This window comes from Artemia sp. Qi Xiang Cuo, chromosome 2, assembly GCF_049724085.1.
Source record: "Artemia sp. Qi Xiang Cuo chromosome 2, ASM4972408v1, whole genome shotgun sequence".
NCBI lineage: Eukaryota > Metazoa > Arthropoda > Branchiopoda > Anostraca > Artemiidae > Artemia > Artemia sp. Qi Xiang Cuo.
Genome location: NC_142795.1, coordinates 16,097,536 through 16,116,038, shown reverse-complemented (window position 1 = coordinate 16,116,038; position 18,503 = coordinate 16,097,536). Strand labels below are relative to the sequence as shown.

Sequence of the window (18,503 nt, the reverse complement as noted above, 5' to 3'; positions counted from 1 at the left end):
GAACCGTTAAATTGGTGCTATTCTCTTTCTTTCTTGGTTTTTACTTTAGGGAGCAATTCAACACATTTAATCGATTGCTAGGTCGGTTCGCTATATTTCTGGTCATGGAACAAACAGGAACATAATTTGCTATGTATAAGGGGGTAACTGTCCTCCAGAAGACTCCAGTCCCCCCCCACCCCCAGCTGCAATTTAGTTTTCTTGAAAAATCTTGTCAGAACTAAGATAATCCTACTTAATTTAAGCATCCACAGAAACAGGTCAGTTTTCTGTAGCATACCTTTGCCTTTATGGTACTATTTGGCTCATTTTTTTCGGTTTCTTTGTCATTTTCACTTGATTTGGGAAAATTGGCCCCCCAAAAAAATCTATTGTGCGTGCCTGTGTAAATTTATCATCTTTTTGAAACTTTAAACTAAGTAAAATAATTAAAAAACCTCTTCCAAAACTTTATCAAATGTGTCGAAACGGAAGAACTAAAAATAAATTTTAAAACCTTGATAGAATCCATGCCAGTTCAACAAAATAGTCAATCTATTTCACCAATAGAGCCAGCTTCAGTAGTATAGCCAATTTTGGATCCTAACTTGATCAATGTCTGCAACTAAACACTTTATACAAGCCAGCCTCGTGAAGAAAGTTAAATGTATTTTTTGTTATTTAAATTGAAGTTTGTAATGTAAAGAAGCACACCGTGACATTTGATGAGAATTTAGTTGTTTAAGTTAAATCTACCCCTAAATCCTGCACAGCTACAATTGTACTTTCAAAATGACTATTGCAACTTTGTGTTAGGTATCCTATCAAATTTGTACAATCAAACAACTCCCCTCAAATACCAAGGAAAATGAAAATGGAATCTGACTGTTTTAATTGTTTAGTTGGAAACTTACACAACCATATATGTCTTAAAAAGGGAAAAATCTGGAATTAAGTTTTTAATAATAAAAAAAAAAAAAAAAAAAAAAAAAAACATGCACTTGTAAGTTATTTGATTCTAGTAGGCGCCAAAATTTAAAAAATAAACATGTGTGAAAATCAGCAAAAATAAGCTTAAAATGTATGACACCAAACAGCTTAAATAGTTTTAGCTGTTCTTTGAAAGTGGTGTTGTCTTTCGTAATCATGAAATACTGAGACAAAGAAAGAAACTTTATAGACCTAAGATGGATCCAAGGGGCAAAATATGTTTTTGTTTTGATGTCCTCGGTGCTTTAAAACTCACAACTTAAAGCAAACACTTAAAATTTGCCAGAACGGAAGCATTCTTTAAAATAGGCTTCAACCTTGGTAAAAACTCTTAGCTACTTTCAATAAACAATTTCAGAAGCTTAGCAAACTTCGATTCCTAACAAAATTGGTTTAGCAATAGTAAGTGGGTAATTTCTTGTAGAGGTGATTTTATGCCACTTAGGAAAAAAAGGAGATATTTGTGAAGGGTTAGAATGAAGAGTAGTCCTTACAGTTGCCTGATCTGTGGAAATAGGGAGGAAAATTAATTGCATTTTCTGGGGAAGGGTTAAGGGTTTTTAAGAAAGGAAGTTTTTGGATGGATGAGGGGGATGAGCATTAGGAGGGAAATGGGTGTTTATTAGTACTCAGAATCTGGTGCGGTTTATTCGTCTGGGCATAACCCATCATGAGGGTGTTGTGTGATGACTTTGTTTGTTTGTATTAGTATTTTTGAATGGTTTTCCTTGCTTTAATCGTTTTGATCAAAAGTTTAAATTGAATCCTTTAATTGTACTCGTGTGTTGTTCTTTGTATTTGTATGTTGTTGTTTTTTTTTGTGGCCATGGCCCTGTGGTGTTTTTTGCGTTAAATATACAGTACTGTACCATAGTATTTTTAAACAGCTAGCCAACCTTAAGAGGAAAATTATTTATTTTATTATTATGATAAAAATGAGATTTTTAACGAATGAAGCCCACCGTGACATCCCATGAGAACTTAGTTATCTAATCCAAATCTACCCCTATACCCCGTGCAGCTGCGGTTGTACTATTAAATTTCATGACTATTAAAACACATTAAAACTAGCAGACTTCCGTTTCCTTTTCTGGCGTGGTACTTAAGTTTGTTAAAGGATTCAATGTACCATGTGGTAGGCGGGAGGGTTTTCTTATATTAACAGACAAAGAGTTTTTACAACTTTAAGGCTAAATAAAAAGAGCTGTTAAATGGGTACGAACTGTTTAGCACGGATTGGGGTTTTAGCACGGATTTTAATTATTAAAGCGCTATATCAGTGTTTTCAGTATTTTTTTTTTCAATACAATGTTTCAACCAACGAGGCCTTGAAGTTTGGTAGTTGGTTTTCATAAATGAATAAGATAAGGTTTACTCTTTTATATGCCCGGCAAATAAGATTAGTATACGGCACTAACCCCATAAGGGCTTTCTGCGCTATGCATCGAAAAAGACCGAGATGCTACATGAAAAACTAAATTCTGCTGCTTGTGAGGTGTTGCTCACTCCGTGATAAAGATTTAAACTTTAGTTTCTTGGGGGTTGAAGGGGCAAAAAAGATACCTAGGTTAGGTTACGTATTTAGTATATGCTATGCTTTACCCCACCCCCTCCTAATGTGGAAATATATAGCCCAAATTTGTTTCTAAAGTATTATATTTTCATCCTGTGTTCTTTTATTTCATTAGCACGAACGAAACTTTACTTCTCGCGTGACTACTTCTTAACAAATACCATTTTTTCTCCAAATTATTGAGGGGGAACCTAAGAAATACCCAGGAAAATAAAAATAATTGACTTAGAGAAATTAAGGGAAGAGATAATTAGCATCAAGCCACATAAGTACTCTCTCGTGCAAAACTACTAAATTTGACTTAAGTTCCGATTTATTTCTCCCAGAAGTGCCAAGGATACTTTCGTCAGCAAAAGAAACAGGGAAATCCGAAGAGGGAGAGCCATTGCTGCTATTATGGGGTTTGGAAAGTTTAGGATGACAAATTCAGCAGCAAATTAGAACTTTCAGCGTTTTCAAACAGTTCTTAGTAACGAACTGTAAGTAAGGAGCGACCCGGCTCAATAGTAACTGAAACTAAAAAACATAATTTTGATACCAATAGGTACATCAAAAGAATCAAATTTTTATGCTGATTTTAAATGTATAAGTTTTATCAAGTTTAGTCTTACCCATCAAAAGTTACGAGCCTGAAAAATTTGCCTTATTTTCGGAAAGAGGAGAAAATACCCCCTAAAAGTGATAGAATCACACCTTCAGATTCAACGTATCAGAAAACCCGTTTATAGAGGTTTCAAGCTCCTATATGCAAAAATGTGGAATTTCCTATTTTTTTTTTACCACGAGAAAGATTACAGATGCGTGTTTATTTGTTTGATGGGTTTTTCCCCAGGGGTGATCGTATCGATCCAGTGGTCCTAGAATATTTAGAGAGGGCTCATTGGAACGGAAATAAAAGGTTCTAGTGCCCTTTTTAAGTGACCAAATCATTGGTAGGCAACTAGGCCCTCCCCTCACGCTCATTTTTTCACAAAGTCTCCCAATCAAAATTTTTAGATAGCCATTTTGTTCAGCATAGTCGAAAATATGATAACTATGTCTTTGAAGATGACTTAATCCCCCACAGTCCCCAGGGGAAGGGCTGCGAGTTATGAACTTTGCCCATTCTTTACATAATAGTATTGGTTATTGGGAAGTATACAGACGTTTTCAGGAGGGATTTTTCTTGTGGTTGTGGGGGGGGGGGGGGGTTACCCAACCAACCCTCAAGGATTTAATTTTCACCAGGATTGAATTGTCTAGAGGATATATCCATGGGTAGGACGCATTTTTCAGTGGAGGTGGAGCCAGATTTCCTGGTATTGTTTAAAAAAACGACAAGAAATTAAATAAAAAAGTCTTGTGAGTCTTTTTTTCCCCAAATATTCAGGGGAGATTTTTTTTATGGTGAGGGGTCAAGGGGAGGGGGTTACGTGGGAATATTTTTCCGTGGAGGATGTTTTCATGGAGAAAGGGACATATCTATTAAGGGGGCGCCGGATTTCCCAGCATTATTTAAAAAACGATCAGAAATTAAATTTTAAAAAACAAGTTTTTTCAACTCAAATTAAGGAGCAAAATTAAAACTTAAAACGAACATAAATTATTACGTATATGAGGGGGTTCGCCCCGTCAACAATACCTCACTCTTTGCGCTAAAGCTTTTTTAGTACTTTCAAAAGAGCTATGTATTCTAATTAAACGGCCTTTGTGATTCAGGGGTCATTCTTAAAGAATTGGAACAAAATTCAAACTTCAAAAATTCAACGGCTCAATTTTACGCCTGGAGATGTTAAGGGCAATTGTCCGGGGTAAGTTTTCACCAGGATTCAATTGTCCAGAGAGTATATCCGTGGGCAGGATGAATTTTTCAGTGGAGGTGGAGCCAGATTTCCTAGTGTTGTTTAAAAAACGACCAGAAATTAAATAAAAAAGCTTTGTGAGTCTTTGTCCTTCCAAGTCTTGTAAATATCATTATCACGCGCAGAGAGTTTATTTAAATGATACAGAGCCTTTGCTTTCCTACACAAGAAATTGTATATATTCCTGTAATTTTGAATCGTCATGGACGAATATTGGACTTTAAAAGCGTATAAGCCCTCTACAAATATTATTTTTCATTTCCCAACTATTAAGAAGTCCAGATGCCATCCATGAGCTCAAAGGAGTGATTCTTTTAGACCTGCGATAAAAAAGTGGCACCATGCAAACATCAAAAATAGCCTTTTTATGGTCCTATAAAACGAGTCAAATAAACAGGAAAAAATTGTTTCATTACCAAATATTTCTACGAACTCTCCGCCGATTTTGACCGAGGAAGAGATAACTCTTTCTTGCAAAGCTTAAATTCTTCCAATCTCATGGAAACCTTTACAAAGTTCAAAATATGGAGGAAGGTTGTCTGTTGGGTCCACAGTTTATATAATTATCCAGTATGATCTTTCCCTATCTCACCCATTATAAAAACCCGGACCGAGGTGCGAGGGCTCCAGAGAACGTTTTTGCAGATGTAAACATAAGCGGCATTAAATCTTTTTATGGGTAGACAAAGAATAATCACCTACGAAACAAGTACTGACAAAACCACTTGGCCGGCTCACCAATAAGTGGACAATAGATGCAGAAATAAGTGGGAGGAGCTTTTTGTTCGCACCGAGAATGAAGAGCCAGAAATCATCTGCGGTAAACTTACTGGATAATTATATAAACTGTGGTTGGGTCCATCTCTAGAAAATTGGTTGAATCGATTCTTTCCTTCTGCAAATTGGTACTTTTGTATGGAGAGGGAATAGTTGAACATTTGGAATACGATTGTCGGTTACGGGGATAATGATACAAATCGATATTTTTTTTTCCGCTAAAAATCTCGCGGATACAAATAAAACGAAGTTTAAAAAACATTAAATATTACACAGCTCAATTTTTGTCGTGCTATCTTTTTTAATTCAGAGTAAAACCTAATTCAAATAAAGTCGATATATTCGAGGGTATGAAAAATGAAGTTAATTTCAAGCAAATTCAATTCTTCGATATTGTTTTCCATTCTAGTTCTTTTTTTTATCTTTTTCTTTCAGACGTCATTCAAAGTTGCTTCTTCTGCTCTGTATGAAGTTTCATCCCAAAAAGTTTACTTTGAAAACGTTAACGTGCTCATTCCGTCATCATGGCAGTGTTTCCAGAACTCCAACAGTAATGAATATAGTGCAAAAGATGCAGCCTTTAGAGTTTCGAAGAAGGACACTGCAACTGTCAAACAATATGGCAAATGTGGTGAACAAGGAGATTACGCTATTATTCCAGCCAGAATATTTAGTGGCAACCCTGGTAGTCAAGGTATAATACTATTTGTGCTACTCGTAATGAAAATTGTAAAAAAGAGTTCTAAAGTAGAGCTGACCGGTTATGACTAAATATCGACTAGCCTAATCAATCTGCCAAGAATTGGCAAGATAATCAATCTTACAAGCTAAATCAGGTCTACTTTGTGGAGACTGAACGGTGACTTAAAATTATAATTAAACAAATAGCTTCTCAGTTATTAACATTTACATCTAAACTTAAGCTTTAATTTAATAATATTGCTAGATCCTGCGCTGTCGGTGGCGCTATTGGTTTTTAATGATTTCTTTCAAGGTAAATTGCCAGAGAGTCAACTCTTCTGATTTACCCATTCTCTTTGGTCCTTAGCTTGGGATATATATATATATATATATATATATATATATATATATATATATATATATATATATATATATATATATATATATATATATATATATATATATACATTAAGTGTTTCTCTAAAACAATGCATCCAGTACATTTATCATTATTTAGTATGGTACTTATAGGTTAGCTGGAACACACGAGAATTTTTGTATAGCGTCTGCGCTTATTACCCGGTGTTCATTCAGGTTATATATACCTAATCAAACAGTTCGTAGTAACGAACTGTAAGTAAGGAGCGACCCGGCTCAGTAGTAACCGAAACTCTAAAAAACGGGATTTTGATACCAATTGATGCATCAAAAGAATCATATTTTAATGCTGATTTCAAATATAAGAGTTTCATCAAGTTTAGTCTTACCCATCAAAAGTTAAGCGCCTGAGAAAATTTGGCTGATTTTCGAAAAATGGGGGAAAGACCCCTAAAAGTTATAGGACCTTAATGAAAATCACACCATCAGATTCAGTGTATCATTGAACCCTACTGTAGAAGTTTTAAGCTCCTATCTGCAAAAATGTGGAATTTTGTATTTTTTGCTAGAAGAAAGATCACGGATGCGTGTTAATTTGTTGTTTTTTTTCCCCAGGGGTGATCGTATCCACCCAATTGTCCTAGAATATCGTGGGAGGGCTCATTGGAATGGAAATTAAAAGTTACTAGTGCCCTCTTTAAGTGACCAAAAAATGGAAGGCACCTAGGCCCACGTTCATTGTTTCCCAAAATCATCCGATCAAACTTAATAGCCGTTTTGTTCAGCATGGTCAAAATATGATAACTATGTCTTTTAGGATGACTTAATCCCCCAAAGTCCCCGGGGGGAGGATTGAAAGTTATGAATTTTACCCAATGTTAACATATAGTATTGGTTTTTGGGAAGTTTTTGGGTTTTTGGTAAGGGGGGGGAGGAAGGGTCGGGGGTTATGTGGAAGGATCTTTACACGGAGGAAGTTTTCATGGGGGAAGGGACATTGCTATGAAGGGGGCGCCGGATTTCCCAGCATTATTTTTAAAAAAATCAGAAATTATATAAAAAAAACAAGTTTTTCAACTGAAAGTAAGGAGCAACATCAAAACTTAGAATGAACAGAAAATATTACGTTAATGATTGGGTTCACTCCCTAGTCAGTACCTCAATACCTAGTAGTAGGCCTAGTAAAAAAGATTTTTTAGTACTTTCATGAGAACTATTTATTCTAATTAACGGCCTTTGTGATTAAGGGGTCATTTGTAAGGAATTGGAAGAAAATTCGAACTTTAGCGTAAAGAGCGAGGTATTCTCGAATGGGCGAATTCCCTAATACACGTAATATAAATATACGTATGTAGAAGTTCGTCACGTAAGTTAATTCGTAAGGTACGTATATTTATTACCAATAGAAACATTCGTAAATAAAATTAAACAACGTTCGAGAAAGCCATTTAACCAAATAAAAGTCAAATTAATATGCAAATTTGGTGTTGATTATTCATGTACGGTGAGCCAAAATAATAACCTGCATTTATTCAAAAACGTTCGAAAACGAAATCAAAAAACAAGTTTTGTTTAACTGAAAGTAAGGACCAACGTTAAAACTCAAAACGAACAGAAATTATTCCGTATATGAAAGGGGCTGTCCGCTCCTCAACACCTGGCTCTTTATGTTAAAGTTTGACTTTCCCACAACTCTATTTTTTAAACAATAAAAAACTTTGGCGTAAAGAGCGAAGCGTTGAGGAGGGGACAGCCCCTTTCATATACGGAATAATTTCTGTTCGTTTTAAGTTTTAACGTCGGTCCTTACTTTCAGTTAAACAAAACTTGTTTTTTTATTTATTTAATATATATCAGGCATTGTATTAATGTTGTGAGACATTGTATAGTGGTCTGACAACACTAGTGAAATGTTGCTCACGCTGTGACAAAGATTTAAACTATAGTTTTTTGGGGTTAAAGAGGCCAAAAAAGGTACCTAGGTTAGGTTAGGTTACGTATTTAATACATGCCATGCTTAGCCCACCCCCTAAGGTGCAAATATATAGCCCAAATTTGTTTCTAAACTATTGTATTTTCGTCCTATTTTGTTTTATTTCATTAGCATTAACGAAACTTCGCTTCTCACATGTGTTCCAGCTAACTGATAAGTACCTATAGTATTTTTGGATTTTTCTTTTAAATCTTGGTATTTTTCGTAAATGAATCCGGTAATATTATTTAATTTTCCGTCGTAGCGCTAGCTAGGAAGACCAAAGAAAATAAGAATGTTTTCTCAGAATTGTGGGATGCTTCCCTATTGATTTAATTCATGGTAATATTTTAAAATGAACCTGTTGTTTAAGCACGTAACTCACTTTTACACATTTCCCATTTGAATCAATGAATGACACGGATAGTCGAAATAGTGCAATAAGTTCGAATATGATGCTTATTTCAATTTTTTTAATAAGTTACTGTTTTTTAACTTTGACTGGTTTTCCTCATCTCACCGACTTGCTTGTACGTTTGTCACACGGATTTGTAGAATTTTCAAGCCATTTTTCAACCATTTCTGATCAAATTCTTTCAGTATGTGCACTTCCGATGACACTGGAATAATACAACATCAAAATTCTCCATCTTGTATACTCTTCTTTGTATAAATAAAACTACACAAACAGGTGATTGGGTAGAGATAAATTATAAAACAAACACTATCATACAAAACTTGACAGTGCAGTAGTAACAATACTTGCCTGTGGGTGCAGTAGCGGATCCAGTGGAGTGCGAAGGGGGCGCGCGTTCCCCCTAAGATAGTCTAAAGTAGTGAAATTTACTTTATTAACGCAAGTTTGCGTTAATTAAACTTGCTCCTAGCGCAAGTTTTTCGGATGAACCTTTTTTGCCCCCCCCCCCCCCTAAAAAAAATTCTGGATCCGCCACTGTGTGGGTGTGGTAACTTGGGTTCGAATCTGTCATTAGACAAGTTTTATCTAAAAGAAGATCAAAGGCTTTTTGTCTTAGAGAAGACTAAAGACTAAAAATTAATACATATAAAAAAGCTAGTTTTCAAAATGACTTTTTTTTTAGATTGATCTTAATTTCCAGTTTTCATCTTCTTATTTTGTTTTCCTGCTTTAAGTCCGTATTGGGTTTAGTCTCTTGTTGTTTTCTGCTTAGTTTCTCGCTATCAGCAGTATATTTTTCTGTGCATTGCACTGACCTAAGATCCGTTTTCTTGGTTCTCCTTATTATACTTTGTATTCGAAAATAATAACATTTTATGTATTTGTTTCTGCTTTAAGCCATGCATCATTATATTGAGAACTATCAACATTTTGATGGAAGGGTTATTGCTTGAAATCGTTGCACTTCAAACTGCAAAGGGTTCATTTTGCCACCCCACTTTTTTGCTAGCCGTCATTTACGCGACAATTGCGTTTTACGATTGACTGCGTTTTGTGTATAAAAAATTTCTTCAATTTCTTTTTTTTTAATTCCGGATTGCTAATTCATAATATTCCCTAGAAACAAAAAAATGACACAGGATTTGTGATCTCCGGTCTATAATAAATAATCATATGTAACAAATGAATCTAACAGAACATAATCTCCAAGTAGTTTACTTTCAGAGCTAGGATAGTTAAGTTTTGAAAATAATTTTTATTGTTTTCCCCTGAAAAATATTCCTAAAATATTTGCTTGGATATTTTGATTGCTAAACAAAATTCGTTGGCAAGCCCTTTTTAGGCAACCATTGCATTTTCACGATTGAAACATTACACAAAGCATGTAAAAAAAAGCTAAAATAAAATAAGCAAGAGTCCTATCGCTTTAATTTTGGCCAACCTCAATAAAGTTTTGATTGATATACGCACACCAAGTATTTTATTACCTTTTCTATGTCTTAAAAAAAGGCTAACTCAACTACCCTACCCAACCTGGGTTGCAAATTGTACAATGACAAATGATAAAGCACAACTTTGTTTCGTAATTAATATTTTTATTAAGCTTGTAATCTTTTCTTGGCGTCAATCCTGCTGAGTGCCGATTAGCACAAGAAAAGATGATACCATGATCTATTGATCCATAACCCGTCCTTTATTAGCATGTCAAAATACCATGTTGCATCGAGTATGAATTTTATGACTAAACTGTGGCATATAAAGCAATATGAGGAGGATTATATTAGTTATAAATGTCTCATTCTTCATGCTAGTAGCTGGGAATGACCCAACTATGGGCTATTTCTGACTAACGAGAAGAGGACTTGATAAGGAATACAAAACATCATGGAGAATAATTAGTTTGGGGCGACTAGACCTGTGAGCAATAAGCCCATGACTGTTAGAAATCAAAATATATCATATGTAATTTCACACTTTAATCATTTGGGGCAGGCCCTTTCGCAGGACTTTGTTTTCAAAAGGCCCAAAATTCTGGGCAGGAGGAGGGGGGAGTAAAAGTGCGAAAACATTGTGAAAAATATACAAATTGTATGAAAAATATAAATTCGTTGGGTTAATCGTAAAAAAATATAAAAACTTTGAGGGAGGGATGCTGGTGTGACGGCTCCTTGTATATGCCGATTTACAGGGGAGGGGGGTTAGGGTTCCATGAACATCACCTATTTAGGTACTTATTAAGAATCCATTAGTCACGCGAGAAAGACTGCATCGAGAAAGACAGAGATGCGTGATGAAGAACAGGTTTTCTCTGCCTTTGAAATGTTGCTCACTCCGTGACAAAGATTTAAACTTCAGTTTTTTTGGGTTGAAGGGACAAAAAAGGTACCAAGGTTAGGTTACGTATTTAATATATGCTATCCTTTACTCTCACACCCCTAATGTGCTAATATATGGCCCAAATTTGTTTCTGAACAACTATATTTTCATCCTATTTTGTTTTATTTCATTTCATTAGCATTAACGAACTTCACTTCTCGCGGACTACTGGATTCTTAATAAGTACCCCTATTTTTAAAAATACGTGAATTTTTTTGCATATGTTTAGACAGCACTAAGAGTATACGGTAACGTAAAGTGTGGCCTCTTAAGTTTTCGAAGCAACAGTTTGGCCACTGGTCTCAAGAAATGGTGGTGTTCGAACTAAAAGTATCTAGAGGAAACCAAGCAGGTAGAGGGAAATATAGGGATGTAACCATAGCCGTTCCTATGGGTTAACCGGAACATCCCGGGCTCCGTGGTTTGGGGGGGGGGGGGCTGTGGCCGGGGAATTGCTGACTTTGGTCCAATCTTTCACTTTGATTCGGCTTTTTTGCTTATATCTGAGTCGGGAGGGGGGGGTGCTGTATTTGCTTTTTCTACGGGTGTGGCCAACCTTAGGAACAGCTCTGGATGTAACAGTATCTGTAAGGTATATTTGTTTAATAATATTTGGGGGAGGAGACAATTGAATTTCATGTCAAACACCATAAGCTTGTTTGGCACTATTTTAGATAACAAACGAAATTGGTTTCTGTCAATTATGAGGGGTCCATAAGGGACAAGAAATGATAAATAGTAAATTTCTTTAAGCCAAACATCTTTTGATTTTCTCAAATCTCTCATACATTCTCATTTTATACTCAACCTATTATTTGGCCGTTTTTTTTTTTTATTAAGAAAAAAGACATCAGTAAAAAATCAGTCTTAATCATTAGTAAGTACAACAATGGTTAAAAATTCTTCAAAATACTTTACTCATTTAAGAAAAATCTTTATAGACATATACTTTAGTTTATGGTATTTGCCGTGATTATGAATCTATATACTAAATAATGTATTTGTAAAGGTATTTTGATTAGAAAAGAATGTAGTATTCCATCAAATAATGTCGAAGCAATTTAATACCCACAGGCTCACCATATTTAGATACCGTGCACTATAGTTCATAACTATATATTAAGCAGTAAACACCTTACTCGTAATCCACATTGGCTTATCTGCAAATTGCATACAACCATCTTTGGTCTGAGGCTATTATAAAAGATACTAAATTGGGGCCACTTGTTTTAGTATAAGTCAATAAATAGGAGGTGGAATCTGGAGTATCTTATTAATGAGATATTTATCAAAGATTTATTTCTGGATTTGGAATAATTAGAGCTACTGCTTGTTGTCGGCTGCCTTTGAGCTGCATTATCTATTCTGATTTTATATTTTTATCATAAATCGACTTCTCTAAACAACAGTGTCTACGGTGGGATTAGTTGACAGTTGGCTTGTCCTAGCCTGAACAAGATGAGTGGTAGTTCTGCTTTGGATCGATCTTGGAAGGGGGAGGGTCAAGCTAAATAATAATAAATATTACAAATTAGAAAATAACGCGACAAGTTATTTCAAATTTAATAAGTAAACGATATTTTCTAAGCTGAAAAGCATAGTAAGCATTTCTGGAAACAGAGGGGGGGGGGTAGCTTGAATTGGAAATTTGATATTCCCATCTTTGGTCTGTGACTATTATGAAAGATATAAAAAGGAGGTTCCATAGTGGAACAAGGTGTTATAGTACAAGTCAATACAAAGAAGCTTTGATCTTAGATATCTAAGCAATGTGATGCCTATCAGAGACTTATTTCGGAATTTAAATAGTTGGAGCTTCTGCTCGTTATTGGCTGCCTTTGAGCTGGATTGTCTATTTTTTTTTTTTATATTTATTTATTTATTTTTTATTGTCTTATCCAAATTTATTTATTTATTTTTTATTGTCTAATCCAAATCGACTTATCCAAATAGGCCGTATTTGCGTTGAGTTCAGTTGACAGTTCTCTTCTCCAAGCCTCAATAAGATGAGTGATAACTCTGCTTTGGATGATCTAATACGGGGGGAGGGCCCTAAAGATAAATGATAAATGCTTAAATTGGAAGATATTGCGATACTTTATGTCAAATTCATTAAGTAAACTCCATTTTCTAAGCTAAAAGACAAAGTAAGTATTGCTAGAAAGAAGGAGGGGGGCTTGAATTGCGAATTGGATATCTCCAAATCAGGTCTGAGACTATTATGAAATATAATTAAGTGGAGCTACTTGTTTTAGAACAAGTCGACAAAAGGAGCTGGTATATGGAGTATCTTATTAATTTGATGCCCATCAGAGATTTATTTCTGAATTTGGAATAATCAGGACTACTGCGTATCGTCGGCTGCATTTTGGCTCCAATATCCATTTCGATTTTTTGTTTTTAACATCTTTTTTCTTTTTTATCATTCCTGGTTCAGCTGCCTTGTTCTAAGCTTTTTTTCTTTTCTTTTAGTTTTTTTTTTTTTTTTTTTTTTTTTTTAATTTAGCAGACATCTATCTAAACATAGCAGTACATGGGAATGAGCACCATGAGGAAAATTGTTGGGGTAGACCATTCTTCACTGTCTCAATCATTAATTGGGCATCAACAAAAATAAAAAAAAGTAAGATCGTGTCCAGAGGAGGGGGTTACCGGGTCTGAAGCCCCCCTCAAAAAAATTTGTCCAGCTTTTATAAATGTAACAAAAATACATATAAACAACTTTCTGATGCGTTTTGTAAATTTTTTTTTGTAACCCCCCCCCCCCCCGCGAACAAAAATCCTGAATATGGCTTTGTAATGAGGCCTTAACAAATAAATTGCACTTAATTAAAGGGTTAGTGTGAGTTAATTTTTGGATAAACAGATATCCTAAATAAACTGTGTCCTATTTTCTTCTTCTTCCTATTCATCCTTTCTGCTTGTATAATTGTTATTATTTTACATTAACATTTTTTTTGTAGCTGGAAGAATAATCTTTGAAGAGTGGTTGCGTTTCCGCTATGGAGTTTTTGACACCACTTCAAATGGGAACACTAATTATTGTTCTTTCTCACTAGAGAGGTAAGTAAAATGTCTTTGCAAGGCCAAGGTTTCCCATCCTGGGGAACACGCACCCCTCAGTGGGCGATAAAGGACGTATGGTATGAATAAAGCGGTAATTTAATACTACCCTTATTTGCTCACTTTCTTATACATCCTTTCCCGCTCGTTTCTTATTTAGTTACTGGAAACCCTAAGTGCTCAGTACTGTGGGTGCTTGACAAAATAGCAAAAAGATCGCGCTGCAAATATGTTACACTTTCGGCAGTTTTGTGTCTCGAGGGAAATGTTTTGCCTGGTCAGGGATATATATAGAAGTAGTGCTTCATCAGAAATTAGCAGACCTACTCTAAGGAGGAGGGGGTCAATTAGAAGACTGAAAGGGTGTGGACCTGAAGAAGTGCTGAGAAACTGTTTAAAACAAACAAATATATACGGAAATAAAAAAAAGCGGAAAGCCAATTTATAAATGATTTATGATTTTTTTTTTTATTCCTTTGTGCAAACATTTCGGTAGCAACACCTTTACGAAAAGAATATTTTTTTTTTTACAGTCTAAAAGAAGTAATTGCCAATTTATAGGCAAAAAATATTTTTCCTGACCACAATACTTCCCCGTGAAAAATTGCAAGCTCACGCCTTGTAAAATTGTTTGTGGATGCCCCAGTTCACCAAGTGGCAAACTTGCACTATACTGGGGTTATATGAAACTAATTCACTTTACTCATTTTCTGTAGATTGCAAATCATAGTAGCAGCGGGCTAAATTTGCTCTTTTGGGTATCCCATTTGGTGAAGTACCCCTTACATAGAGAATGAAGTGTTCAGGAGTTAAAGACTTCGTTAGGTCTACGAGAGATTACTTAGCGTTTCAAAACCCACATGAAAACTGACCCGGTGAGCCGTTTAGTTTCCCTTCTTCCATCTCCAATTGTAGCAAAAAGGTTGTGTTAATGTTTTTCGCAAAAAAGCTTTTACAAAACTTTTTAGCTGCAATCAACTTTAATGAAAGTGATGCGGTACAATTTCAAGACAACCAAAACCTATTACTCTAGGGGTCGGTTGTAACTCCAAGGCTTGAGACACATCTAATCTTGAAGTTATTTTTACAATCCCAAAAAGGAACCCTAATCAAGAAAGGAACCATTTGTTATCTATTTACAGTCCATATGGGTAAGTTTTGGGTTCGCCCCTTTAAATAGTTTCTCAGGGGTGTAATTTACGTCATATATACTCTTTGAAAGGTTTAGTATTTCTTTCGCATATCATAAAGCTCAATTTGTCATAAATTCCGGGTATGAGTATCTGCCTTTTTGTTTTTTGTCGGATTCTCCTGCTCATTACCCTCAGTCATGTAATTTTAAACTAGAGCTTTAAACGGATAATTTTAGGAGTTTTATACATTATGTAAATGAAAGAGGGATAAAGAAAGTAGTCTTAAATTACAATCTTTCATGAAAGGTTTCTTGTTACACTTGTATTGATTCAGATTGAGAGAATGGGTAAAATAGTGATTAACAAGTTCAAAATTTTGCAATTTACATCATTTTGAACGGAACAGGGCTTCCAGTTCCAAATTCCCGGCATCCCTAAATACTGCCTTTATTCCCTAAATTTTCCCAATTTTAGACAGATTTTGCATTTTGGAAAAACCGTATCTTCTAAGCATCTTGGACTGAGATTCAAATAACATACGATAAATAAATATAACACTTAATAGAAAGTAAAATAAGTCTGTCAAAAATAAATATAAAGATAAATTTATGATAAAATAGATTAACATAGTCGATAGAACGTGTTGATTTTTTGCAGGAAAGGACGTGTTGAATTAAGTTGATCCTCCAGTTATATTTTGTAAAAGTATGACAGAAAAAAGAAACAGGTCTTAATGTATAGGCCTACTCTTTACAGGGGCGTAGCTCCAGCATTTTTATTGTGGGGGGGGGCAAGAGGGGTTCACATCCAGAAAGTCGAGGGGCATGGGTATATAATTTTTTTTCCAAATTATTGGAGGGGGTGAATGCCCTCCCCCCCCCGCCCCCGCGAAACGGTGCCTCTGACTCTTTACAAAATTTTATTGTAATTTTGGTTGGTTCGGATTTTACCTATTATGTAACATATCTTGCCTATGCTGATGACTTGCTTCTTTTAAGCCGTGCTAAAACTAGTCTTTCTAATATGGTTTCTCTCGTTGTTACTTCTTTCTCGGATATTGGCTTTCCTCTATTTCGTCAAAGTTTGATGGCAAAAGAAAAGGGGTCTTAAAGTAAAAGGGGTTTTAAGTAAAAAAAGGGGGTCTTTTAGAAAACGTTTCTTGCTACACCTGTGTCGGTACAGATTGATGGAATGATAAAATCGCGGTTAAGCTGCTGAGATATACCCTGCGTTCAATAAACTTATTGCAACTAGTATTTGTGATTTTCGGCGTTCAACAGCCAATTCGATTACTGAGTTGCGTTCAGAAAGCACTTGTTGAATCCTTCTGAAATAATTATTTGCTTATTTTTCTATATAATTATTTACTTAGAGCTCAATAAGCTGTAATTAAACCCCTTTCAAAGGTCGTATCCAGGATTTTTGTTGGGGGGGGCACAATATTTTTTTAGAAAAACGTGTCTAAAATATGTTTTTATACATGTTTTACGTCTTTACGAGTCAGACAAACATATCGACGTTGGGGGGATCAAACCCCCTACCCCCTGGATATGACCTTGTCTTTTACAGATGGAAAATTCTTGCAATATTTATCTGTTGGTATAAGCCAACAATAATTCTCGTTAGTTTCAAAGGTTTAATGGGTTTGCAATATTTTTCTAAGAAATCCATTTTGATGTTCAAACTGCTATGCTCTGTTGAACGCTGGTATAGGTAGATTTTTCAGCACCTGGTTTGTTACCAATCGGGTTTTAGAAGGCCCAGTAATTTATATCTGTAGAAATGAGATATAATACGACTGGCTTGCTAATATGTCACCAAAAAAGCCAATGAAATCAAAGCCTCTTTTCAACACGGAAGTAGCCTCTCTTTTTATATTTGGTAACACGGATTGAACTCGTCGATATAGCGTACTGAGTTTAAAAGGTAGGCTACGAATCTCAGTTTGACCAAAAATACCCTATACCACCTTTTTTAATTACTCTTGTTGTATTACCGTAAGTCTATGAGTTACTCAGTCAAGAGTTAACGGTCATCGGTGAAGAGTTACTCAGAATTAGCTATCAAACGGAGCCTTGGTTGAACTAACTTGAGTTTGTCAAATTGCTTCAGGTCGTATTTATTTAAATTATATCAAACAGTAACACAAACCTTTTACTTTATCAAGGGTTATATCTGCGTCTATTGACACCACATCTACATACTTTATACCATTTGTGACCTTTAGTAGTCTATTTTGAAGATGGGTTGGTTAACTGTATTTTAGCTCGGAATATCCGAACGGGGGTCGCTCAGTAACGAACTGAATTAATTTTCCCTGATACTTCAGTATTTTAAAGGTTAGCATGCAGGGCCGTATCCAGGATTTTTGTTCAGGGGGGGGGGGGTACTAATTTTTGACTTTTTTTTGGGGGGGGTTACTAATTTTTGACTCAGTCTTCGACTAATTTTACTGATTTTTACCTAGGTTTTAATAATTTTCGACTTATTTTCGAGTCGGTCAAAAATTTCGGGGGGGGGGGGGGGTTCAAAACGGGTAACCCCCCCCCCCCCTGGATACGGCCTTGTTAGCATGTACATTTAAAGGTTAGCATCGATCCTAGCGATGTAAGTCGATACAGTCACTGTACGGATGTGAATATTTCCTGTAATTCCTTGATCTTATCTATGTAAGGCAATATTTTTTCACAAATGGTGAATTTATGTAAAGAATGTAGGAAAAAAATGACGGGATGATCTTGATATATTGTGAGAAGAAGTTGGAGAAGTATAAAGCGCACCCTGTAAGAGATAGATCTTGTCATATTGAAATGTCGCTTAAAATTCTAATTTTTGCATAATTCTGAGAAAGCATAAACAAAAGAAAAAGTAAGTCAGATCTAGTTTTTATTGTAAATTCTCTATTTGTTGTTTTTTGCACGAATTACAAGTAGGGATTTTTATTCTTGAATATTTTCTAACATTTTATGCATTAGACAAAATAAATAGATATTTTAAATGACATTCTACATCATATTCATAAAAATACAAAATTGAAAACAAATTCTTTTGAACTTGATATTAAATAAATGTTAGCTAACAAGTGTTTCAGGTTCTTTCATCGAAATTAAGCTTGATAAAATCAAAAAGAAAAATATGATTGTCTTTCAATAGTGCTAACTTGGAGGGTAGGAGAATAGTTCCCACCTGAAGACCAATCATATTGTGAATATAACATGACAGTTTCTGAAAATTTCTTTCTTTGCAAAAATTAACCCCTCCTCCAGCCTTAAAAAGCTCGTCTAGGCCCTAGATTGGTCAAAATACAGGAGACAATAGGAGA

The 18,503-nt window shown here is 35.2% G+C and overlaps 1 protein-coding gene across 1 annotated transcript in view; it reads left to right on the top strand.

Moving 5' to 3' along the window:
• The window catches only part of LOC148954943 (calcium-activated chloride channel regulator 1-like), an 89,444-nt gene that overhangs the window by 32,571 nt on the left and 38,370 nt on the right, over positions 1 to 18,503 (top strand). Inside the window, exons 2-3 of the mRNA XM_089099226.1 lie at positions 5,596 to 5,854; positions 13,949 to 14,048. Coding sequence (XP_088955352.1) covers positions 5,596 to 5,854; positions 13,949 to 14,048 — 359 coding nt within the window. The remainder of the gene's footprint in view (positions 1 to 5,595; positions 5,855 to 13,948; positions 14,049 to 18,503) is intronic.